This window comes from Ranitomeya variabilis, chromosome 8 (genome assembly GCF_051348905.1).
Source record: "Ranitomeya variabilis isolate aRanVar5 chromosome 8, aRanVar5.hap1, whole genome shotgun sequence".
Classification (NCBI taxonomy): Eukaryota; Metazoa; Chordata; class Amphibia; order Anura; family Dendrobatidae; genus Ranitomeya; species Ranitomeya variabilis.
Window position 1 is genome coordinate 3,233,543 of NC_135239.1, and position 25,726 is coordinate 3,259,268.

The 25,726-nt window shown below is 57.0% G+C and overlaps 2 protein-coding genes across 4 annotated transcripts in view; one reads left to right on the top strand and one right to left on the bottom strand.

The window, feature by feature from the left end:
- Positions 1–6,376: 6,376 nt before the first annotated feature.
- UQCRH (ubiquinol-cytochrome c reductase hinge protein) lies at positions 6,377–17,995 on the bottom strand. Of its 2 annotated transcripts, none has more exons than XM_077276138.1 (4): positions 17,866–17,995; positions 17,746–17,772; positions 6,812–6,973; positions 6,377–6,548 (listed from the first exon to the last, which is right to left on the bottom strand). In XM_077276138.1, exons 1-4 carry the CDS (start codon positions 17,908–17,910, stop codon positions 6,516–6,518), a joined length of 267 nt encoding a protein of 88 aa, XP_077132253.1. In that variant the 5' UTR covers positions 17,911–17,995; the 3' UTR covers positions 6,377–6,515. The 2 variants fall into 2 exon arrangements, with proteins under 2 accessions (XP_077132253.1, XP_077132251.1); XM_077276136.1 differs by having other exon boundaries at positions 6,801–6,973.
- A 68-nt stretch (positions 17,996–18,063) lies between these two features.
- LRRC41 (leucine rich repeat containing 41) overlaps positions 18,064–25,726 on the top strand; it is a 65,832-nt gene continuing 58,169 nt past the window's right edge. Inside the window, exon 1 of one of the 2 annotated variants that reach the window (XM_077276134.1) lies at positions 18,064–18,351. In XM_077276134.1, the coding sequence (XP_077132249.1) occupies positions 18,249–18,351 (103 nt within the window). In that variant the 5' untranslated portion in view covers positions 18,064–18,248. The remainder of the gene's footprint in view (positions 18,352–25,726) is intronic. The other variant, XM_077276135.1, reaches the window with a different exon arrangement.

Genomic DNA, 25,726 nt, shown 5'->3' on the forward strand with positions numbered 1-25,726 from the left:
GGGGGGGGGGGGAGGACAGGAGAAGGAGGAAGAAGAGAAGGGGAAACCAGACAGGGGGAAGAAGAGAAGGGGGAACCAGACATGGGGATGAAGAGAAGGGGGAACCAGACAGGGGGAAGAAGAGAAGGGGGGGGGAGGAGGAAGAGAAGGGGGGGAGGAGGAAAAGAAGGGGGGGGGAGGAGGAAGAGAAGGGGGGGGAGGAGGAAGAGAAGGGGGGGAGGAGGAAGAGAAGGGGGGGAGGAGGAAGAGAAGGGGGGGAGGAGGAAGAGAAGGGGGGAGGAGGAAGAGAAGGGGGGGAGGAGGAAGAGAAGGGGGGGGGAAGAGAAGGGGGGGAGGAGGAAGAGAAGGGAAGGGGGGAGGAGGAAGAGAAGGGAAGGGGGGAGGAGGAAGAGAAGGGAAGGGGGGAGGAGGAAGGGAAGGGGGGGAGGAGGAAGAGAAGGGGGGAGGAGGAAGAGAAGGGGGGGGGAGGAGGAAGAGAAGGGAAGGGGGGAGGAGGAAGGGAAGGGGGGGAGGAGGAAGAGAAGGGAAGGGGGGAGGAGGAAGGGAAGGGGGGGAGGAGGAAGGGAAGGGGGGAGGAGGAAGAGAAGGGGGGGGAAGGGAAGGGGGGAGGAGGAAGGGAAGGGGGGGAGGAAGAGAAGGGGGGGAGAGGAGAAAGACGAGAATGGGGGGAGGAAGGGAAGGGGGGAGGAGGAAGAGAAGGGGGGAGGAGGAAGAGAAGGGGGGGAGGAGGAAGAGAAGGGGGGAGGAGGAAGGGAAGGGGGGAGGAGGAAGGGAAGGGGGGGAGGAAGAGAAGGGGGGAGAGGAGAAAGAAGAGAATGGGGGGAGACAGAGGAAGAAGGGGGGGGGACAGGAGAAGGAGGAAGAAGAGAAGGGGAGACCAGACGGGGAAGAAGAGAAGGGGGAACCAGACTGGGGGAAGAAGACAGGAGGAAGAAGTGAATGGGGAACCAGACAGGAGGAAGAAGAGAAGGGGGAACCAGACAGGAGGAAGAAGAGAAGGGGGAACCAGACAGGAGGAAGAAGTGAATGAGGAACCAGACAGGAGGAAGAAGTGAATGGGGAACCAGACCGGAGGAAGAAGTGAATGGGGAACCAGACAGGAGGAAGAAGTGAATGGGGAACCAGACCGGAGGAAGAAGAGAAGGGGGAACCAGACCGGAGGAAGAAGTGAAGGGGGAACCAGACAGGAGGAAGAAGAGAAGGGGGAACCAGACCGGAGGAAGAAGAGAAGGGGGAACCAGACCGGAGGAAGAAGTGAATGGGGAACCAGACAGGAGGAAGAAGAGAAGGGGGAACCAGACCGGAGGAAGAAGTGAAGTGTGAAACAGACAGGAGTAAGAGGAAGAAAAGAAGGGGGGACCAGGCAGGGGGAAGAAGAGAAGGGGGAACCAGACAGGAGGAAGAAGTGAAGTGTGAAACAGACAGGAGGAAGAAGAGAAGGGGGAACCAGACAGGAGGAAGAAGTGAAGGGGAGACAGACAGGAGGAAGAAGAGAAGGGGGAACCAGACAGGAGGAAGAGGAAGAAGTGAAGTGTGAAACAGACAGGGGGAAGAGGAAGAAAATAAGGGGGGACCAGGCAGGAGGAAGAAAAGAGGGAACCAGACCGGAGGAAGAAGTGAAGGGGAGACAAACAGGAGAAAGAGGAAGACGAGAAGGGGGACCAGACCGGAGGAAGAGAAGGGGGAACCAGACAGGAGGAAGAAGAGAAGGGGGGAGACAGGGGAAGAGGAAGACAGAAAGAGCAAGAGAAGGGGGGACAGACAGGAGGAGCAAGAGGGGGGGGACAGACAGAAGGAGCAGAATGGTGGGGGGACAGAAGGAGGAGCAAAAGGGCGGGGAACAGACAGGAGAAAGGGCACACAGACAGGAGCAAGAGAAGGGGGAACCAGACAGGGAAGGGGGGTCATCGAGGGCCGTAAATGGTCCGGGGAGTTTGAGGTTCCCCACCGGCTATAGGCAGTTGGAAGGAGACAGAAGCCCACTAAGGGGGCACAGAATGGTCACATGCAGGCTGATAGTGTTTAGACATCGTCAGACACGGCCCACTGTGGATTCAGGCTGCTGCATTGCCAGGTTATACCCCAAATCTGGAATTACCGTGTTACGCCTCCACAAACACATAAGACCCAGGCAGGAGGCTCAGGCAGTGGTGGGATTACTGCTCTGCACTGAAGCCCCCTCTTCTTACGGCATCAACCTGCAGATTCTGGTCTATGATCAGGCAGATTAATAATACAGAAAAATGGCGTACAATGTCCAAAACGCATACGGTAAATCAGTAAAAAAGTATACATTTATTAGATATGAAACAAAATTACATCAATCAGTAATATTAAAAAATAACAAGCTTTAGAATCAGGTAGACGTGTGGCAGCAGTGTCCGCAACAATCATCGGTATCGATATAGTATCATCATATCATAAAAACTAATATAACCGCTAAGTGCGCATAGGAAACCCCCGCAGCCCATAATGTCTACAAGCGCTTACCCATGATAAATAGCGCAGGACCCGCGCCTCGCATGGTTAACAGACATTATGGGCTGTGGGGGTTTCCTATGCGCACTTCGCGATTATATTAGTTGATATGATATGATGAGACTATATCGATACCGATGATTTGATTGTTGCGGACACTGCTGCCACATGTCTGATTCTAAAGCTTGCTGCTATTTTTTAATATTACTGATTGATGTAATTTTGTTTCATATTATTATTATTATTACAGCGCCATTTATATGTGAGGAGGGGTATACATAATAAAAACAAGTACAATAATCTTGAACAATACAAGTCATAACTGGTACAGTAGGAGAGAGGACCCTGCCCGCGAGGGCTCACAATTTACAAGGGATGATGGAGGATACAGTAGGCGAGGGTAGAGCTGGTCATGCAGCGATTTGGTCGATCGGTGGTTACTGCAGGTTGTAGGCTTGTCGGAAGAGGTAGGTCTGGTTCTTTTTGAAGGTTTCTATGGTAGGCGAGAGTCTGATGTGTTGTGGTAGAGGGTTCCAGAGTAGGGGCGATACGCGAGAGAAATCTTGTATACGATTGTGGGAAGAGGAGATAAGAGGGGAGTAGAGAAGGAGATCTTGTGAGGATCGGAGGTTGCGTGCAGGTAAGTACCGGGAGACAAGGAGACAGGTTGTGGATGGCTTTGTATGTCATGGTTAGGGTTTTGTACTGGAGTCTCTGGGTAATGGGGAGCCAGTGCAGGGATTGACAGAGGGGAGAGGCCGGGGAATAGTGGTGGGAACAAGTGGATTAGTCGGGCAGCAGAGTTTAGAATAGATTGGAGGGGTGCGAGAGTGTTCGAGGGGAGGCCACAGAGCAGGAGGTTACAGTAGTCGAGGCGAGAGATGATGAGGGCATGGACTAGGGTTTTTGCAGATTCTTGGTTTAGGAATGTACGGATCCGTGAAATATTTTTGAGTTGGAGGCGGCAGGAAGTGGAAAGGGCTTGGATATGTGGGTTGAAGGAGAGATCAGTGTCAAGGATTACCCCGAGGCCGCAAGCTTGTGGGACTGGGGAGAGTGGGCAGCCGTTTACTGTAATGGATAGGTTAGTTGGGGGGGTCGCGTGAGATGGGGGAAAGATGATGAATTCTGTTTTGTCCATGTTAAGTTTGAGAAATCTAGCGGAGAAGGATGAAATAGTGGACAGACATTGAGGGATTCTGGTTAGTAGGGAGGTGATATCTGGTCCAGAGATGTAGATCTGTGTGTCATCAGCATAGAGGTGATACTGGAAGCCATGAGATTCTATGAGCTGTCCCAGGCCAAAGGTGTAAATGGAGAAGAGCAGGGGCCCAAGGACTGAACCTTGCGGGACTTCGACAGATAGGGGGCGAGGTGAGGAGGTGGTGTGTGAGTGGGAGACGCTGAATGTCCGGTCTGTTAGGTATGATGAGATCCAGGATAGGGCCAAGTCTGTGATGCCAAGGGATAAGAGGGTCTGTAATAGTAGGGAATGGTCCACTGTGTCAAAGGCAGGGTGGATAAAAATCAATGTTTTTTTTAAAAAATCAAAAAAATCGGATTTTTTTTATTTAAATCGGATTTTTTTCAATAAACTGCTTTTTGAGGAAAATATTTTACCATCCAAAGGTTCTTCCATCATGAGATAAAGCTGAGTTGTTTAACTCAGTAGAATAAAGGCTGTATATGTGTAACATTCACAATGCCATGCTCTTCCAGAGGTTTCTGTAGGATGCTGACTATCCAACAAGTTTGGGCATGTCAACTGAATGGAAAAAGAAACTAAACCAAAAGTGAAACCAAGCTAGAAGTGTGGAATTAAAGGGGCAGTATGAACAAAATGTGGAGGCTATTAATAGTTTATACAATTAAGACATGCTGCTTTTAAACACCTACCTATTGCCATATAGTAAAACAAAAAAGATTTTTACTTACTTTGGGGTCCCCCCCTCACCCTGGCGTTAGATCGTTGCCCCTAGTTTCGTCCGTGTAACTATGGGCGCACATGCGCACTGCTCTCACTTCTCATTTTAATCGTGATTTATATTAAAGAAAACCTTTTGATTTAAATCAGTGATTTAAATCATGATTAAAATCGATCCGATTTAAATAGAAAAAAATCTTTTGATTTAAATCGTGATTTAAATCATGATTTAAATCGGCGTGATTTAAATCAATCCACCCTGGTCAAAGGCAGAGGACAGGTCGAGGAGGAGGAGGACAGAGTAGTGCCGCTTGCTCTTGGCGGTTAAGAGGTCGTTGGTGACCTTAGGGCAGTTTCAGTGGAGTGGTGTGACCGGAAGCCAGATTGTAAGCGGTCAAAGAGGGAGCAAGAAGAGAGATGGGAAGACAGTTCAAGACGTGTTGTTCCAGTAGTTTTGAGGCATAGAGAAGTGATATAGGGTGATAGCTAGATACAGAGGATGGGTCAAGAAAGGGCTTTTTGAGGATAGGTGTGATTGAGGCATGTTTAAAGCTTGAGGGGAAAACACCAGTTGTTAGTGATAGGTTGAAGAGATGGGTTAGGGTTGGGATGAAGACTGTGGTGAGGTTTGGGATGAAGTGTGATGGGATCGGGTCAAGTGCACAGGTGGTGAGATGCGATCTTGAGAGTAGAGTGGAGAGTCGATCTGTAATGGTGGAGAAGTTGGTTTTGGAGGTGGAGGGCTGGGAAGTCGGGAGGAAGGGCTCTGGGGGTTGTTGACCAAAACTGTGTCTGATGTTCTCAATCTTCTGCTTGAAGAATGAGGCAAAGTCTTCAGCAGAGATGAGTGGGGAGGGAGGAGACGCTGGGGGACGGAGGAGAGAATTGAAGGTGCTGAATAACTGTTTAGGGTTGTGAGACAGGGAGGGTATGAGAGATGAGAAGTAGGTTTGTTTAGCTGTGGCAAGTGTGGCCTTGAAAGTAGTGAGGGACTGTTTGAATGCGATGAAGTACTCGTTGGAGTGGGATCTTTTCCATCTGCGCTCAGCAGCCCTGGAAGCTCACCTCAGTTCTTTGGTCAGGCTGGTATGCCAGGGCTGTCTGTTGATTTTGCGAGCTTTGGTATGTATGAGAGGGGCAAGAGATTCCAAAGCTGCATCTATTGCGGTGTTACATAGAGCTGCAGCGTCATCCGCATTGTGTAGGGAACTTATGTCTGTGAGAGGTAGGAGGGATTCAGAGTGAGTGTAGATCAAGGTGTTTAAGATTTCTGCGAGGGTGTGAAAGTTTGTGGGGTGGGGATTGTAGACAAGGAGTGGAGAGGGAAGAGAATGTGAGTAGGTTGTGGTCAGAAAGAGGAAGAGGTGAGTTAGAGAGGTTAGATAGGGAGCAGAGGCGGGTGAAGATGAGGTCCAGTGTGTGACCATCTTTGTGAGTGGCTGTAGAAGACCATTGGGCAAGGTCAAAGGAGGAAATGAGAGATAGAAGTTTAGTGGCAGCTGAGAGGAAAGTGTCAATGGGGATGTTGAAGTCGCCCATGATAGTGGGGATGTCAGCGGTGAAGAAATGGATCATATCTAATAAATTTATACTTTTTTACTGACTTACGTGTTTTGGACATTGTACTCCATTTTTTCTGTAGTATTGCTCTAACCAGGAGTGTCCTAATGTGCTGGAGACCTCACCACAGGGTTTTTGGTCCATGTAGCTGGAAGTTCCATTGTTGGTCGATATTTGTCTCAGGCAGAAGATTGCAGCAGCCCCATCAGACTGCACACGTCAGACACGTGGAGCAGGGAGCTCTGTGCTCGGCGCTCGCCTGTAGTCTTCTTGCCCAGACTTCCCCTTCAATGTACTTGCTCCACATATATTTCCAAAAACTCCCATTAGTGGCGACTGGTGAAATATCTGCACAACGGCGAGAGACGCAGAGCGGCAGCTGACGAGCGGAGCAAAAACACAGGACAGACGCGGTCACACTTCAGCAACACGTTTATTAACAATGGGGCTCCGACCCTCAGAGCCTGGTCCGGATCATGGAAGGAGCTCAGCAACAGCGCAGGCCGAGGGTGCGGACGGTGGGGGGCACAGCGGCCAACCGGGTACCAGGAGGCTACTTCAGGTGCTTGAAGAGTTTATGTGCCACCTGTGGAGAGCAGAGATCAGCACCGGCCAACAACCGCGCAAAAGGAGCATGTTCACACCACGTAATCCCTACATCTACAGCACCACCTGCCACCCCCGACCCTCAGCCAGCCGCACGCACGCACGCACGCACGCACACACACACACACACACACACACACACACACACACACACACAGCCAGCCACCCCCAACCTTCAGCCAGCCGGCCCCAAACAACCACCCCAACCCTCAGCCAGCCCCCCTGCTATCACCTGCCACTCACACAGTGATCCCGTGCATGCAAGAAGTCAAACAGCTCCTCCGTGCACTGCTCCTCGGTGTGTGATCGGGAGGTCACCCGCGCCTCGCATATCTCCAGCTGCTCCCGCGTCTTCACACACTTCTCCATCTGCTCACAGTGTTCTCGGACAGTGGTCAGTGGATCCTGGGGAGACGAGGAAGAAACTGAAGGGAACGAGCAAAGTGCCTGCAAGAAGGGCCTGGCGGGGGCCAGCAACAGAATGACAGAGGCCGAAGCGCCCCCCCTCAGCGACAGAGACAGGCCGCCGTCCCCTCCTCAGTGATAGGCCGGGGTCACACTAGAGAGTTTTATGGACGTATGAGAGGCGCAAAAACAACACATTGCACATAGACCAATGTTTCTCTATGGGGCAGCTCCCATCAGTCGCATATTTCTTGGCCGTAAGGAGGTCTACATGTGCAAACTACGCAGCCACACCCTGCCTACGGATGACATACGGATCACTGTTCATGGAACATTTCTGCCTATTTGGTCTAAAAAAGGACCGTATTTTTATACGTTGTGTGTGACTCCAGCCATAGAGGCCGCCGTCCCTCCTCCTCCCTCAGTGATAGAGGCCGCCGTCCCTCCTCCTCCCTCAGTGATAGAGGCCGCCGTCCCTCCTCCTCCCTCAGTGATAGAGGCCGCCGTCCCTCCTCCTCCCTCAGTGATAGAGGCCGCCGTCCCTCCTCCTCCCTCAGTGATAGAGGCCGCCGTCCCTCCTCCTCCCTCAGTGATAGAGGCCGCCGTCCCTCCTCCTCCCTCAGTGATAGAGGCCGCCGTCCCTCCTCCCTCAGTGATAGAGGCCGCCGTCCCTCCTCCCTCAGTGATAGTGGCCGCCGTCCCTCCTCCCTCAGTGATAGAGGCCGCCGTCCCTCCTCCTCCCTCAGTGATAGAGGCCGCCGTCCCTCCTCCTCCCTCAGTGATAGAGGCCGCCGTCCCTCCTCCCTCAGTGATAGAGGCCGCCGTCCCTCCTCCCTCAGTGATAGTGGCCGCCGTCCCTCCTCCCTCAGTGATAGAGGCCGCCGTCCCTCCTCCTCCCTCAGTGATAGAGGCCGCCGTCCCTCCTCCTCCCTCAGTGATAGAGGCCGCCGTCCCTCCTCCTCCCTCAGTGATAGAGGCCGCCGTCCCTCCTCCTCCCTCAGTGATAGAGGCCGCCGTCCCTCCTCCCTCAGTGATAGAGGCCGCCGTCCCTCCTCCCTCAGTGATAGAGGCCGCCGTCCCTCCTCCCTCAGTGATAGTGGCCGCCGTCCCTCCTCCCTCAGTGATAGAGGCCGCCGTCCCTTCCCCTCAGTGATAGAGGCCGCCGTCCCTCCTCCCTCAGTGATAGAGGCCGCCGTCCCTCCTCCCTCAGTGATAGAGGCCGCCGTCCCTCCTCCTCCCTCAGTGATAGAGGCCGCCGTCCCTTCCCCTCAGTGATAGAGGCCGCCGTCCCTTCCCCTCAGTGATAGAGGCCGCCGTCCCTTCCCCTCAGTGATAGAGGCCGCCGTCCCTTCCCCTCAGTGATAGAGGCCGCCGTCCCTCCTCCCTCAGTGATAGAGGCCGCCGTCCCTCCTCCCTCAGTGATAGAGGCCGCCGTCCCTCCTCCTCCCTCAGTGATAGAGGCCGCCGTCCCTTCCCCTCAGTGATAGAGGCCGCCGTCCCTCCTCCTCCCTCAGTGATAGAGGCCGCCGTCCCTCCTCCTCCCTCAGTGATAGAGGCCGCCGTCCCTCCTCCTCCCTCAGTGATAGAGGCCGCCGTCCCTCCTCCTACCTCAGTGATAGAGGCCGCCGTCCCTCCTCCTACCTCAGTGATAGAGGCCGCCGTCCCTCCTCCTACCTCAGTGATAGAGGCCGCCGTCCCTCCTCCTACCTCAGTGATAGAGGCCGCCGTCCCTCCTCCTACCTCAGTGATAGAGGCCGCCGTCCCTCCTCCTCCTCAGTGATAGAGGCCGCCGTCCCTCCCCCTCAGTGATAGAGGCCGCCGTCCCTCCTCCTCCTCAGTGATAGAGGCCGCCGTCCCTCCCCCTCAGTGACAGAGGCCGCCGTCCCTCCCCCTCAGTGACAGAGGCCGCCGTCCCTCCTCCTCCTCAGTGATAGAGGCCGCCGTCCCTCCTCCTCCTCAGTGATAGAGGCCGCCGTCCCTCCCCCTCAGTGATAGAGGCCGCCGTCCCTTCCCCTCAGTGATAGAGGCCGCCGTCCCTTCCCCTCAGTGATAGAGGCCGCCGTCCCTTCCCCTCAGTGATAGAGGCCGCCGTCCCTTCCCCTCAGTGATAGAGGCCGCCGTCCCTTCCCCTCAGTGATAGAGGCCGCCGTCCCTTCCCCTCAGTGATAGTCGCCGCCGTCCCTTCCCCTCAGTGATAGTCGCCGCCGTCCCTCCTCCCTCAGTGATAGTGGCCGCCGTCCCTCCTCCCTCAGTGATAGAGGCCGCCGTCCCTTCCCCTCAGTGAAAGAGGCCGCCGTCCCTTCCCCTCAGTGATAGAGGCCGCCGTCCCTCCTCCTCCCTCAGTGATAGAGGCCGCCGTCCCTCCTCCCTCAGTGATAGAGGCCGCCGTCCCTCCTCCCTCAGTGATCGTGGCCGCCGTCCCTCCTCCCTCAGTGATCGTGGCCGCCGTCCCTCCTCCCTCAGTGATCGTGGCCGCCGTCCCTCCTCCCTCAGTGATAGAGGCCGCCGTCCCTCCTCCCTCAGTGATAGAGGCCGCCGTCCCTCCTCCCTCAGTGATAGAGGCCGCCGTCCCTCCTCCCTCAGTGATAGTGGCCGCCGTCCCTCCTCCCTCAGTGATAGAGGCCGCCGTCCCTCCTCCCTCAGTGATAGTGGCCGCCGTCCCTCCTCCCTCAGTGATAGAGGCCGCCGTCCCTTCCCCTCAGTGATAGAGGCCGCCGTCCCTTCCCCTCAGTGATAGAGGCCGCCGTCCCTCCTCCCTCAGTGATAGAGGCCGCCGTCCCTCCTCCCTCAGTGATAGAGGCCGCCGTCCCTCCTCCCTCAGTGATAGAGGCCGCCGTCCCTTCCCCTCAGTGATAGTGGCCGCCGTCCCTCCTCCCTCAGTGATAGAGGCCGCCGTCCCTCCTCCTACCTCAGTGATAGAGGCCGCCGTCCCTCCTCCTACCTCAGTGATAGAGGCCGCCGTCCCTCCTCCTCCTCAGTGATAGAGGCCGCCGTCCCTCCCCCTCAGTGATAGAGGCCGCCGTCCCTCCTCCTCCTCAGTGATAGAGGCCGCCGTCCCTCCCCCTCAGTGACAGAGGCCGCCGTCCCTCCCCCTCAGTGATAGAGGCCGCCGTCCCTCCTCCCTCAGTGATAGAGGCCGCCGTCCCTCCTCCCTCAGTGATAGAGGCCGCCGTCCCTTCCCCCTCAGTGATAGAGGCCGCCGTCCCTCCTCCCTCAGTGATAGTGGCCGCCGTCCCTCCTCCCTCAGTGATAGTGGCCGCCGTCCCTTCCCCTCAGTGATAGAGGCCGCCGTCCCTCCTCCCTCAGTGATAGAGGCTGCCGTCCCTCCCCCTCAGTGATAGAGGCCGCCGTCCCTCCTCCCTCAGTGATAGAGGCCGCCGTCCCTCCTCCTCAGTGATAGAGGCCGCCGTCCCTCCTCCTCAGTGATAGAGGCCGCCGTCCCTCCTCCCTCAGTGATAGAGGCCGCCGTCCCTTCCCCTCAGTGATAGAGGCCGCCGTCCCTCCTCCCTCAGTGATAGAGGCCGCCGTCCCTCCTCCCTCAGTGATAGAGGCCGCCGTCCCTCCTCCCTCAGTGATAGAGGCCGCCGTCCCTTCCCCTCAGTGATAGAGGCCGCCGTCCCTCCTCCCTCAGTGATAGAGGCCGCCGTCCCTCCTCCCTCAGTGATAGAGGCCGCCGTCCCTCCTCCCTCAGTGATAGAGGCCGCCGTCCCTCCTCCCTCAGTGATAGTGGCCGCCGTCCCTTCCCCTCAGTGATAGAGGCCGCCGTCCCTCCTCCCTCAGTGATAGTGGCCGCCGTCCCTCCTCCCTCAGTGATAGAGGCCGCCGTCCCTCCTCCCTCAGTGATAGAGGCCGCCGTCCCTCCTCCCTCAGTGATAGAGGCCGCCGTCCCTCCTCCCTCAGTGATAGTGGCCGCCGTCCCTCCTCCCTCAGTGATAGAGGCCGCCGTCCCTTCCCCTCAGTGATAGAGGCCGCCGTCCCTCCTCCCTCAGTGATAGAGGCCGCCGTCCCTCCTCCCTCAGTGATAGAGGCCGCCGTCCCTCCTCCTCCCTCAGTGATAGAGGCCGCCGTCCCTTCCCCTCAGTGATAGAGGCCGCCGTCCCTTCCCCTCAGTGATAGAGGCCGCCGTCCCTTCCCCTCAGTGATAGTGGCCGCCGTCCCTCCTCCCTCAGTGATAGTGGCCGCCGTCCCTCCTCCCTCAGTGATAGAGGCCGCCGTCCCTCCTCCCTCAGTGATAGAGGCCGCCGTCCCTTCCCCTCAGTGATAGAGGCCGCCGTCCCTCCTCCCTCAGTGATAGTGGCCGCCGTCCCTTCCCCTCAGTGATAGTGGCCGCCGTCCCTCCTCCCTCAGTGATAGAGGCCGCCGTCCCTCCTCCCTCAGTGATAGAGGCCGCCGTCCCTCCTCCCTCAGTGATAGAGGCCGCCGTCCCTCCTCCCTCAGTGATAGAGGCCGCCGTCCCTCCTCCCTCAGTGATAGAGGCCGCCGTCCCTCCTCCCTCAGTGATAGTGGCCGCCGTCCCTCCTCCCTCAGTGATAGAGGCCGCCGTCCCTCCTCCCTCAGTGATAGTGGCCGCCGTCCCTCCTCCCTCAGTGATAGAGGCCGCCGTCCCTCCTCCCTCAGTGATAGTGGCCGCCGTCCCTTCCCCTCAGTGATAGAGGCCGCCGTCCCTCCTCCCTCAGTGATAGTGGCCGCCGTCCCTCCTCCCTCAGTGATAGTGGCCGCCGTCCCTTCCCCTCAGTGATAGTGGCCGCCGTCCCTCCTCCCTCAGTGATAGAGGCCGCCGTCCCTCCTCCCTCAGTGATAGAGGCCGCCGTCCCTCCTCCCTCAGTGATAGAGGCCGCCGTCCCTCCTCCCTCAGTGATAGAGGCCGCCGTCCCTTCCCCTCAGTGATAGAGGCCGCCGTCCCTCCTCCCTCAGTGATAGAGGCCGCCGTCCCTCCTCCCTCAGTGATAGAGGCCGCCGTCCCTTCCCCCTCAGTGATAGAGGCCGCCGTCCCTTCCCCCTCAGTGATAGAGGCCGCCGTCCCTCCTCCCTCAGTGATAGAGGCCGCCGTCCCTCCTCCCTCAGTGATAGAGGCCGCCGTCCCTCCTCCCTCAGTGATAGAGGCCGCCGTCCCTTCCCCCTCAGTGATAGAGGCCGCCGTCCCTCCTCCCTCAGTGATAGAGGCCGCCGTCCCTCCTCCCTCAGTGATAGTGGCCGCCGTCCCTCCTCCCTCAGTGATAGTGGCCGCCGTCCCTTCCCCTCAGTGATAGAGGCCGCCGTCCCTCCTCCCTCAGTGATAGAGGCTGCCGTCCCTCCCCCTCAGTGATAGAGGCCGCCGTCCCTCCTCCCTCAGTGATAGAGGCCGCCGTCCCTCCTCCTCAGTGATAGAGGCCGCCGTCCCTCCTCCTCAGTGATAGAGGCCGCCGTCCCTCCTCCCTCAGTGATAGAGGCCGCCGTCCCTTCCCCTCAGTGATAGAGGCCGCCGTCCCTCCTCCCTCAGTGATAGAGGCCGCCGTCCCTCCTCCCTCAGTGATAGAGGCCGCCGTCCCTCCTCCCTCAGTGATAGAGGCCGCCGTCCCTTCCCCTCAGTGATAGAGGCCGCCGTCCCTCCTCCCTCAGTGATAGAGGCCGCCGTCCCTCCTCCCTCAGTGATAGAGGCCGCCGTCCCTCCTCCCTCAGTGATAGAGGCCGCCGTCCCTCCTCCCTCAGTGATAGTGGCCGCCGTCCCTTCCCCTCAGTGATAGAGGCCGCCGTCCCTCCTCCCTCAGTGATAGTGGCCGCCGTCCCTCCTCCCTCAGTGATAGAGGCCGCCGTCCCTCCTCCCTCAGTGATAGAGGCCGCCGTCCCTCCTCCCTCAGTGATAGAGGCCGCCGTCCCTCCTCCCTCAGTGATAGTGGCCGCCGTCCCTCCTCCCTCAGTGATAGAGGCCGCCGTCCCTTCCCCTCAGTGATAGAGGCCGCCGTCCCTCCTCCCTCAGTGATAGAGGCCGCCGTCCCTCCTCCCTCAGTGATAGAGGCCGCCGTCCCTCCTCCTCCCTCAGTGATAGAGGCCGCCGTCCCTTCCCCTCAGTGATAGAGGCCGCCGTCCCTTCCCCTCAGTGATAGAGGCCGCCGTCCCTTCCCCTCAGTGATAGAGGCCGCCGTCCCTTCCCCTCAGTGATAGAGGCCGCCGTCCCTCCTCCCTCAGTGATAGAGGCCGCCGTCCCTCCTCCCTCAGTGATAGAGGCCGCCGTCCCTCCTCCTCCCTCAGTGATAGAGGCCGCCGTCCCTTCCCCTCAGTGATAGAGGCCGCCGTCCCTCCTCCTCCCTCAGTGATAGAGGCCGCCGTCCCTCCTCCTCCCTCAGTGATAGAGGCCGCCGTCCCTCCTCCTCCCTCAGTGATAGAGGCCGCCGTCCCTCCTCCTACCTCAGTGATAGAGGCCGCCGTCCCTCCTCCTACCTCAGTGATAGAGGCCGCCGTCCCTCCTCCTACCTCAGTGATAGAGGCCGCCGTCCCTCCTCCTACCTCAGTGATAGAGGCCGCCGTCCCTCCTCCTACCTCAGTGATAGAGGCCGCCGTCCCTCCTCCTCCTCAGTGATAGAGGCCGCCGTCCCTCCCCCTCAGTGATAGAGGCCGCCGTCCCTCCCCCTCAGTGATAGAGGCCGCCGTCCCTCCTCCTCCTCAGTGATAGAGGCCGCCGTCCCTCCCCCTCAGTGATAGAGGCCGCCGTCCCTCCTCCTCCTCAGTGATAGAGGCCGCCGTCCCTCCCCCTCAGTGACAGAGGCCGCCGTCCCTCCCCCTCAGTGACAGAGGCCGCCGTCCCTCCTCCTCCTCAGTGATAGAGGCCGCCGTCCCTCCTCCTCCTCAGTGATAGAGGCCGCCGTCCCTCCCCCTCAGTGATAGAGGCCGCCGTCCCTTCCCCTCAGTGATAGAGGCCGCCGTCCCTTCCCCTCAGTGATAGAGGCCGCCGTCCCTTCCCCTCAGTGATAGAGGCCGCCGTCCCTTCCCCTCAGTGATAGAGGCCGCCGTCCCTTCCCCTCAGTGATAGAGGCCGCCGTCCCTTCCCCTCAGTGATAGAGGCCGCCGTCCCTTCCCCTCAGTGATAGTCGCCGCCGTCCCTTCCCCTCAGTGATAGTCGCCGCCGTCCCTCCTCCCTCAGTGATAGTGGCCGCCGTCCCTCCTCCCTCAGTGATAGAGGCCGCCGTCCCTTCCCCTCAGTGATAGAGGCCGCCGTCCCTTCCCCTCAGTGATAGAGGCCGCCGTCCCTCCTCCTCCCTCAGTGATAGAGGCCGCCGTCCCTCCTCCCTCAGTGATAGAGGCCGCCGTCCCTCCTCCCTCAGTGATCGTGGCCGCCGTCCCTCCTCCCTCAGTGATCGTGGCCGCCGTCCCTCCTCCCTCAGTGATCGTGGCCGCCGTCCCTCCTCCCTCAGTGATAGAGGCCGCCGTCCCTCCTCCCTCAGTGATAGAGGCCGCCGTCCCTCCTCCCTCAGTGATAGAGGCCGCCGTCCCTCCTCCCTCAGTGATAGTGGCCGCCGTCCCTCCTCCCTCAGTGATAGAGGCCGCCGTCCCTCCTCCCTCAGTGATAGTGGCCGCCGTCCCTCCTCCCTCAGTGATAGAGGCCGCCGTCCCTTCCCCTCAGTGATAGAGGCCGCCGTCCCTTCCCCTCAGTGATAGAGGCCGCCGTCCCTCCTCCCTCAGTGATAGAGGCCGCCGTCCCTCCTCCCTCAGTGATAGAGGCCGCCGTCCCTTCCCCTCAGTGATAGTGGCCGCCGTCCCTCCTCCCTCAGTGATAGTGGCCGCCGTCCCTCCTCCCTCAGTGATAGAGGCCGCCGTCCCTCCTCCCTCAGTGATAGAGGCCGCCGTCCCTCCTCCCTCAGTGATAGTGGCCGCCGTCCCTCCTCCCTCAGTGATAGAGGCCGCCGTCCCTCCTCCCTCAGTGATAGTGGCCGCCGTCCCTCCTCCCTCAGTGATAGAGGCCGCCGTCCCTTCCCCTCAGTGATAGAGGCCGCCGTCCCTTCCCCTCAGTGATAGAGGCCGCCGTCCCTCCTCCCTCAGTGATAGAGGCCGCCGTCCCTCCTCCCTCAGTGATAGAGGCCGCCGTCCCTTCCCCTCAGTGATAGTGGCCGCCGTCCCTCCTCCCTCAGTGATAGTGGCCGCCGTCCCTCCTCCCTCAGTGATAGAGGCCGCCGTCCCTCCTCCCTCAGTGATAGAGGCCGCCGTCCCTTCCCCTCAGTGATAGAGGCCGCCGTCCCTCCTCCCTCAGTGATAGAGGCCGCCGTCCCTCCTCCCTCAGTGATAGAGGCCGCCGTCCCTCCTCCCTCAGTGATAGTGGCCGCCGTCCCTCCTCCCTCAGTGATAGAGGCCGCCGTCCCTCCTCCCTCAGTGATAGAGGCCGCCGTCCCTCCTCCCTCAGTGATAGAGGCCGCCGTCCCTCCTCCCTCAGTGATAGTGGCCGCCGTCCCTCCTCCCTCAGTGATAGTGGCCGCCGTCCCTCCTCCCTCAGTGATAGAGGCCGCCGTCCCTCCTCCCTCAGTGATAGAGGCCGCCGTCCCTTCCCCTCAGTGATAGAGGCCGCCGTCCCTCCTCCCTCAGTGATAGAGGCCGCCGTCCCTCCTCCCTCAGTGATAGTGGCCGCCGTCCCTTCCCTTCAGTGATAGTGGCCGCCGTCCCTCCTCCCTCAGTGATAGTGGCCGCCGTCCCTCCTCCCTCAGTGATAGAGGCCGCCGTCCCTCCTCCCTCAGTGATAGAGGCCGCCGTCCCTTCCCCTCAGTGATAGAGGCCGCCGTCCCTCCTCCCTCAGTGATAGAGGCCGCCGTCCCTCCTCCCTCAGTGATAGTGGCCGCCGTCCCTTCCCCTCAGTGATAGTGGCCGCCGTCCCTCCTCCCTCAGTGATAGAGGCCGCCGTCCCTCCTCCCTCAGTGATAGAGGCCGCCGTCCCTCCTCCCTCAGTGATAGAGGCCGCCGTCCCTCCTCCCTCAGTGATAGAGGCCGCCGTCCCTCCTCCCTCAGTGATAGAGGCCGCCGTCCCTCCTCCCTCAGTGATAGTGGCCGCCGTCCCTCCTCCCTCAGTGATAGAGGCCGCCGTCCCTCCTCCCTCAGTGATAGTGGCCGCCGTCCCTCCTCCCTCAGTGATAGAGGCCGCCGTCCCTCCTCCCTCAGTGATAGTGGCCGCCGTCCCTTCCCCTCAGTGATAGAGGCCGCCGTCCCTCCTCCCTCAGTGATAGTGGCCGCCGTCCCTCCTCCCTCAGTGATAGTGGCCGCCGTCCCTTCCCCTCAGTGATAGTGGCCGCCGTCCCTCCTCCCTCAGTGATAGAGGCCGCCGTCCCTCCTCCCTCAGTGATAGAGGCCGCCGTCCCTCCTCCCTCAGTGATAGAGGCCGCCGTCCCTCCTCCCTCAGTGATAGAGGCCGCCGTCCCTCCTCCCTCAGTGATAGAGGCCGCCGTCCCTCCTCCCTCAGTGATAGAGGCCGCCGTCCCTCCTCCCTCAGTGATAGAGGCCGCCGTCCCTTCCCCCTCAGTGATAGAGGCCGCCGTCCCTTCCCCCTCAGTGATAGAGGCCGCCGTCCCTTCCCCCTCAGTGATAGAGGCCGCCGTCCCTCCTCCCTCAGTGATAGAGGCCGCCGTCCCTCCTCCCTCAGTGATAGAGGCCGCCGTCCCTCCTCCCTCAGTGATAGAGGCCGCCGTCCCTCCTCCCTCAGTGATAGAGGCCGCCGTCCCTTCCCCCTCAGTGATAGAGGCCGCCGTCCCTCCTCCCTCAGTGATAGTGGCCGCCGTCCCTCCTCCCTCAGTGATAGTGGCCGCCGTCCCTTCCCCTCAGTGATAGAGGCCGCCGTCCCTCCTCCCTCAGTGATAGAGGCTGCCGTCCCTCCCCCTCAGTGATAGAGGCCGCCGTCCCTCCTCCCTCAGTGATAGAGGCCGCCGTCCCTCCTCCTCAGTGATAGAGGCCGCCGTCCCTCCTCCTCAGTGATAGAGGCCGCCGTCCCTCCTCCCTCAGTGATAGAGGCCGCCGTCCCTTCCCCTCAGTGATAGAGGCCGCCGTCCCTCCTCCCTCAGTGATAGAGGCCGCCGTCCCTCCTCCCTCAGTGATAGAGGCCGCCGTCCCTCCTCCCTCAGTGATAGAGGCCGCCGTCCCTTCCCCTCAGTGATAGAGGCCGCCGTCCCTTCCCCTCAGTGATAGAGGCCGCCGTCCCTCCTCCCTCAGTGATAGAGGCCGCCGTCCCTCCTCCCTCAGTGATAGAGGCCGCCGTCCCTCCTCCCTCAGTGATAGTGGCCGCCGTCCCTCCTCCCTCAGTGATAGAGGCCGCCGTCCCTCCTCCCTCAGTGATAGAGGCCGCCGTCCCTCCTCCCTCAGTGATAGAGGCCGCCGTCCCTCCTCCCTCAGTGATAGAGGCCGCCGTCCCTCCTCCCTCAGTGATAGAGGCCGCCGTCCCTCCTCCCTCAGTGATAGAGGCCGCCGTCCCTCCTCCCTCAGTGATAGAGGCCGCCGTCCCTCCTCCCTCAGTGATAGTGGCCGCCGTCCCTCCTCCCTCAGTGATAGAGGCCGCCGTCCCTCCTCCCTCAGTGATAGAGGCCGCCGTCCCTCCCCCTCAGTGATAGAGGCCGCCGTCCCTCCTCCCTCAGTGATAGAGGCCGCCGTCCCTCCTCCCTCAGTGATAGAGGCCGCCGTCCCTCCTCCCTCAGTGATAGAGGCCGCCGTCCCTCCTCCCTCAGTGATAGAGGCCGCCGTCCCTTCCCCTCAGTGATAGTGGCCGCCGTCCCTCCTCCCTCAGTGATAGAGGCCGCCGTCCCTCCTCCTCAGCTCCGCTCTGCACTCACCACCAGCTCCTGTTCTTCCTCTTCCTCCTGTAATGACATAGCACACCATCACCTGAAGTGAGCGCCATTGTCCGCAGCTATCAGCCGCCGGCTCCGCTTACCTCCTCGGGCTCCGCTTACCTCCTCGGGCTCCCCGGCCAGAACCTTCTGCATCTCCAGCACCATGATGTCACCAGCGGCGGCGGCGAACAGAAGGACGAGGGGTCAGCGGCCGGAAGTGCTGCAGAGCCCCGCCCCCAAGAGCCCCGCCTCGCGGCGGCCATGTTTCTGGTGGTGACCACTCACGATACGAATCTGTGCGTGTGACCTTCACAACATGTCGGCCACATGGAACACGTGACCTGCTCATCATGGCGGACACGTCACGTGATCCACACAGCCCTTCCCCGCGAAGATGGCGGCGCTGTGACTGGCAGTCTGGGCGGCTTTCCCCCTCTTGACTTGTCCGAGGCTCCTGGTTTCGGTTCCCCGTGAGATAAGCCGCTGAGCGGGGAGCTCAGGCCATGGAGACATCGCCGGAAGATGCTGGAGGGAGCCCGACCCTGTTCCTGCTGTGCGCCCGGGCCGTCACCGCCAACATGGAGCTTCTGGAGGAAGACGTGTGGGGTGAGGGAGAGGGGATCCTGTGACTGAGGGGGGAGGGGATCCTGTGACTGAGGGGGGAGGGGATCCTGTGACTGAGGGGGGAGGGGATCCTGTGACTGAGGGGGGGGATCCTGTGACTGAGGAGGGGGAGGGGATCCTGTGACTGAGGGGGGATCATGTGACTGAGGGGGGAGGGGATCCTGTGACTGAGGGGGGAGGGGATCCTGTGACTGAGGAGGGGGGGATCCTGTGACTGAGGGGGGGGGATCCTGTGACTGAGGGGGGGGGATCCTGTGACTGAGGGGGGGGATCCTGTGACTGAGGGGGGGGATCCTGTGACTGAGGGGGGAGGGGATCCTGTGACTGAGGAGGGGGAGGGGACCCTGTGACTGAGGGGGGGGATCCTGTGACTGAGGGGGGGGGGATCCTGTGACTGAGGGGGGAGGGGATCCTGTGACTGAGGAGGGGGAGGGGACCCTGTGACTGAGGGGGGGGGATCCTGTGACTGAGGGGGGAGGGGATCCTGTGACTGAGGGGGGAGGGGATCCTGTGACTGAGGAGGGGGAGGGGACCCTGTGACTGAGGGGGGAGGGGATCCTGTGACTAAGGGGGGAGGGGATCCTGTGACTGAGGAGGGGGAGGGGACCCTGTGACTGAGGGGGGGATCCTGTGACTGAGGGGGGGGGAGGGGATCCTGTGACTGAGGAGGGGGAGGGGACCCTGTGACTGAGGGGGGGATCCTGTGACTGAGGGGGGGGAGGGGATCCTGTGACTGAGGGGGGGGAGGGGATCCTGTGACTGAGGGGGGAGGGGATCCTGTGACTGAGGGGGGAGGGGATCCTGTGACTGAGGGGGGAGGGGATCCTGTGACTGAGGGGGGAGGGGATCCTGTGACTGAGGGGGGAGGGGATCCTGTGACTGATGGGGGGAGGGGATCCTGTGACTGAGGGGGGAGGGATCCTGTGACTGGGGGGAAGGGATCCTGTGACTGAGGGGGAGAAGGGATCCTGTGACTGAGGGGGGGAGGGATCCTGTGACTGAGGGGGGTGGGGATCCTGTGACTGAGGGGGGTGGGGATCCTGTGACTGAGGGGGGGAGGGGATCCTGTGACTGAGGGGAGAAGGGATCCTGTGACTGAGGGGGAGAAGGGATCCTGTGACGGAGGGGGCGGGGATCCTGTTACGGGGGATGGGGATACTGTGTGTCACGGGGAGGATCCCTTATCATCCCGCCGCTCTCACCAATATGTCATGGACCAGGGTTGTTTGGTTGCCCCTGGTTCTTTCTTCAGGGATTTATTTATATCCCACTTCCCAGTTCCGGTTTAGAACTTGCAGCTCTCTGGCGCCCCCCTTACCCTCAGGTCAGACAGGGCACTGCACGTAAGGTGATTAGTCTCCAGAAAGGCTGCCTGCTATGTACTGGCTAATGGGCACACTGCTGCGAGGGCGATATAACTACTCCACTCAGGCGGGAACAATAATTATGAACGCCGCCAGTCGCTACAACGACACCCAAATGCACAGGACAAATCCGCTGCCATCAGCTCTGATTTTCCAAGGATTAACGGGTCCGGAGCCGACCCAAATCAGTAGTGTAATTCACTTCAGAGGATGCAACAGTTTGTTTAGAGCTGAAGAGACAAGCTAGTCATTTTATGTTTCACTCCAAAAAAAAAAAAAAAGGCAGTATTTACACAGGTATAAGAAGAAATTATAAAGGAGACAAAATCGTATGTTCATTACAATCTCTCTCTCTATCTATCTATCTATCTATATATATATATATATATAATTGTCTAAGGGTTTAATTGTCCTGGAAATCCCGCGTCTCTGACGGGCACAGTCTCTGATTGGTCGAGGCCAGACGGGCACAGTCTCTGATTGGTCGAGGCCAGCCGCCCTCGACCAATCAGCGACGGGCATTGTCCTCCACTGCTGTCAAGTGCCGCCATTGTGTTGTCTAAGGGTCTAATTGTTTGTCTGTCTCGGAAATCCCGCCTTGCTGATTGGTCGAGGCCAGCCGGCCTCGACCAATCAGCGACGGGCACAGTCTGCCGCGAATTCTGGAATCATCATTGTCCTCCACTGCTGTCAAGTGCCTCCATTGTGTAGGGTGCGTGCCTGCGTCTCCCTGTATGGGCGGCATCTCCCTGTGTTTCTATCTTAGAATGGGTCGCAAACGAAAATACGCCAATGAGGATGACAGAAAAGCAGCAGCAGCAGCAAGAAAACGACAGCATCGGGAACAGGAGACACCACAACAAACCGCCGCCAGACAAGCCCAGGATGTGGAATCTCACAGACAACGTCGCCAACAGGAGACACCACAACAAACTGCCGCCAGACAAGCCCAGGATGCGGAATCTCACAGACAACGTCGCCAACCGGAGACACCACAACAAACTGCCGCCAGACAAGCCCAGGATGTGGAATCTCACAGACAACGTCGCCAACCGGAGACACCACAAAAAACTGCCGCCAGACAAGCCCAGGATGCGGAATCTCACAGACACCGTCGCCAACCGGAGACACCACAACAAACTGACCCCAGACAAGCCCAGGATGTGGAATCTCACAGACAATGTCGCCAACAGGAGACACCACAACAAACCGCCGCCAGACAAGCCCAGGATGTGGAATCTCACAGACGTCGTCGCCAACAGGAGACACAACAACAAACCGCCGCCAGACAAGCCCAGGATGTGGAATCTCACAGATGTCGTCGCCAACAGGAGACACCACAACAAACTGCCGCCAGACAAGCCCAGGATGTGGAATCTCACAGACAACGTCGCCAACAGGAGACACCACAACAAACTGCCGCCAGACAAGCCCAGGATGCGGAATCTCACAGACAACGTCGCCAACAGGAGACACCACAACAAACTGCCGCCAGACAAGCCCAGGATGTGGAATCTCACAGACAACGTCGCCAACAGGAGACACCACAACAAACCGCCGCCAGACAAGCCCAGGATGCGGAATCTCACAGACAACGTCGCCAACAGGAGACACCACAACAAACTGCTGCTAGACAAGCCCAGGATGCGGAATCTCAGACAACGTCGCCAACCGGAGACACCACAATAAACTGCCGCCAGACAAGCCCAGGATGCGGAATCTCACAGACGTCACCAACAGGAGACACCACAACAAACTGCCGCCAGACAAGCCCAGGATGCGGAATCTCACAGACACCGTCGCCAACCGGAGACACCACAACAAACTGTTGTACGACAGGAACAACATGATCGCCAAATTCATAAAAAACGAATGCTCTACCAACTAAGGCACGACCAGGACAATATTCAACAACTTGCACATTACGTAACAGACAATGAAAGTACAATTCATTAACACTACTGTGGAAATATGAATGCAGTTTGCTCTAAATGCGACTCTCTGAATTTCATTGATGAAAAACCATCTGATAGGAAGGACTGTAGTTAATTAATAAAATATAACTTTTAATAATTACTAATAAAAAGAGTCTCTCGGACCCATCAAACAACATGAAACACAACACTTTAAAATATGCTGGCAATTAGCACTATCAAGCCCAAATTATATCTCTATATACAACCAGCACGGTGGAGATACACCACCACCCTATTGTACAAATATGCAATGTGTAAGAGGTATCATCTCTCATATAGCCCCTAACTTACACACATCAAGGAGAAAGGGATATTTTGATTGCTGTATGAAAATGGAACAATCTCACCCAGTAAGCAGGTCGCTTCATAAAGACACTGTGGTCCAAGAATCCATATAGACGAGGCGGCTCCTTCAGGTGCACTTTCCTAACCTCACTGGCGTAGATTCAGCCACTTGTCAATTCCGTCCCTCATTCACGTTTTCTCCCAACGCGTTTCCTCGTGGCAATATCATCAGGGGAGAGGCCACTTTACAAAAATCATTAGGGTGTGTGTCGTCAGTCCGGCACAACACAGAGGGTCGGCTTCCCCGTGTGCAGCTCATACCTTTATGCCCGGCGCCGCCATCATTGCATGTGCGGCGCACCAGGCGCTACATCCGGGTTCCGGTTTGTGCAGTCACATGATCCCGAGTAAAGGGAGCATGTATGCATGAAGCGCATGGTGACACGCAAGGGTCACTTCCGGTAGTAGCAGAGGGTGGAAACTCCACCCACCGGAGAGATTCTTGGCATTGTGCACATGTACGGACACCCACAGTGTCCAAAAGGAGGTTGAAGAGAATTTTTAACCCCTAAGGCACCCAAATCACAGGGATTATGAACCTTATTCTCGCGGGGAGAAAAAATGCTTTTATATAGTGAATATCAAAAGATACACAGACGTCCTACAACTTCCATACCCCGGAAGGAGAACGTAAGGGGCATTGGCAGTTCCTAAAACTATAGGGGGAACAAAAACTGACCAGTACCTAGAGGCATGTATAAAGGGCAGAGCCGGTGATAACAAATTCACCTCATAGTAGAAAGACTAATAATGCCCTTGTAGGAAATGTACTAAAAGAGAGACTAATTACAATCAGGGTAAGCTGTTATTAACCAAATAGGAGTATATTAGACCATTAACCAGGATGACGACCACTGCTGACCTGGTGGGGAAGGGCCACCTATTTGTCCTAAAGAGTTGCCTTGTACACAACCCCCTTAGATCTACAGTTGATGAAATGACGAATCTTGTACTCTCGTTCTGTGACATTGCTTTTAAAGCTCAAGCCTGTCTCCATCACCGGACAGCCCACACACCCACTGCAACGGTAACAGCCTTTGGACCTATTGGTCAACCATGTTTCATTTTTCGGGGGGATGAAGTGGCTATGTACAATTCTGTCTCCTATTGATCTACCTTTCTGGAAGGTGATCAGGGGATGTAGCCCCACCAGGTCACCAATGTCATCATCCATCCTTAAAATTGACCAATGTCTATCAAGGATTGATCTCACTTGGTCTGCTCCTGAATTAAAGGTAGTAATGAATCTACTGATGGCAGATTCCCCTTCTCGTGGAGGTGGGTTCAACAAGGCAGTTCTGCTTAAACATCTCGTTTCTCTGTAGGCTTTACGGAGAACACCATCAGGATAACCCCTATCTTGAAAACGCTGACGGAGGTCAGTTACCTGTTCCTGATAGTCAGACTCCGAAGAGCAGTTACGTCGAATTCTCATGTACTGCCCTTTGGGTATGCCCTTTTTCAGTGGGTGGGGGTGTTGACTCTCCCACCTCAATAGGGCATTTGTGGACGTGGGTTTTCGATATGTTTTGGTATTGACATGCCCATCAGGGGTCTTATGAATCAAGATATCCAAAAAAGCAAGTTTTTCTCTATGGAATTCAAAAGTGAATTTCAAGCCCAGAGGGTTAACATTCAATTTGGTAACAAACCTCTCCAGCTCCGAAATCTCCCCATTCCAAACCAACAGGACATCATCGATATAACGTGCCCAAAACATGATTTTAGAGCACTCCACGTCATACAGATCCCCAAAAACAATTGTCTCCTCCCACCAGCCCAGGAGCAAATTTGCGTATGATGGCGCACAAGAATTGCCCATCGCAGTGCCCCTGAGCTGGTGGAAGATCTTGCCATCAAAAGTAAAGATGTTCTTGGTAAGACAGAACTCCAGTAGTTCTAAAACAAAGAGGTTATGGCTCATACATTGCTGACCCCTACCCTTCAAGTAGTATTTTACAGCTTCAATTCCATCCACATGATTTATGGAAGAATATAAAGCCTCCACATCTATACTACATAATATGGATTGAGGGTCAAGGGTCAAATCCTCCAATTTACGTAGAAGATCTGTGGAATCCCTTGTATAGGAGTCTAAGGCTAGAACAAAGGGTTTCAAAACTTTATCCAAATAAACACCAATGTGATGACAAATGCCTTCAACCCCCGACACAATTGGTCTCCCCTTTAAAGGAGAGAGACCTTTGTGCACCTTGGGGAGACAATAGAATGTTGGCATAGTCGGGTGTTTTGGATATAAAAATTGGTATTCATTTTTGTCAATGAGTAGTTCTGAGAGACCCCTGTCCAAAATATCTTTTAAAGTCCGAACAAAGGTGGAAGTTGGATTACATGGTAATTGATCATATGACCCCCGGTTGGTTAGAATGTCCTCACACATGAGTTTGTATTTAGTGTGATCCATTATTACCATGTTTCCACCTTTGTCAGAAGGCTTACACACAATATTATGATCCTGTTCCAGACTCAACAAGGCCTCCATTTCCTGCCTCGACAGATTATAGTTGGTACCACCTTTCTTTTTGGTACCTAATTTCTCCAGGTCTTTACTCACTAGTTCTAGGAAAACATCCAGTGTAGACTGATCGCCCGAGTTTGGAGGCATCTTACAGCTCTTCAATTTACAGTCCGTGAATGGACCTTCACCAGTAAATTCAGGTATAGGGTCAGATAATCCAAAAAGTAATCTAATGTCTGGCAATAGATTATCAGGGACATTCATCTCCAAACTCATACGTTTATCCTCCCTGATAAAGTGTTTCCTCCACTTCAGTTTTCTAATAAACAGGTGAAGGTCTTTTATAGTCTCAAACAATTGAAAGTCGGATGTAGGCACAAAATTCAAACCTCTATTCAAAACTTGAAGCTCTGAATTGTTCAAGACCCTACCTGAAAGATTGATTACCTGGTTTGATTCCACTATTCTCAATTGTTCAGTCCTGGTCTGTTCCTTAGGAAGTAACCCTGGTCTAAAAAACGGGTGTTGCCTGGTCTATCTCCTGGTCTACCTCTCTGATTTCCTCTTCCCCTCTGTCTTCCTCTAGAGGTTTTTACCCTTGTTTCTCAATCCGATATTTCCGTATCGGTAGAAGATACGTCCGTTTCAAAATTTCTATTACCGTTACCAGAAAAATTCCTATTAATTGGTAGGTTATAGGCCTTGTTCTCTTTAAATTCCTGTAAATCTCGAACAAAATTACGGTGCTTCCGTTCTTTGAGATTATACTGATACCTCTCGATCACGTTCTGAAGAAGAGTTTCTTTAGAGGCAAAATCAGGCTCCGCTGAGAATTTTTTTGTGATCTCGATTTGTTCTTTTAGGAGATCACTAGCAGTTGAAAGAGTCTTTCTTTCCTCTTCTAGGAGGATATTCATAAATCTCAGTGAGCTAGATGTTGCCTCTTTCTCCCACCGTTCACTAAGGGGGCAACCTCTATATCTAAAGCCTGGCTGCAGAGTAATTCTTAAATGCCTTGGCACAATCCCTGCCTTGATATAATTCTCCAGGCTTTGTACCTCCCACCAGCTAGAAATTTGATTTTTGTAAATTTTAGTTAATTCCTTGAATGCGTTACTATAGGAGGGGGTATATTTAGGTTGCACAAACGTTTTCTCAGAAAACACTTCCTTTACCTCCGCCACCCAGGTGTC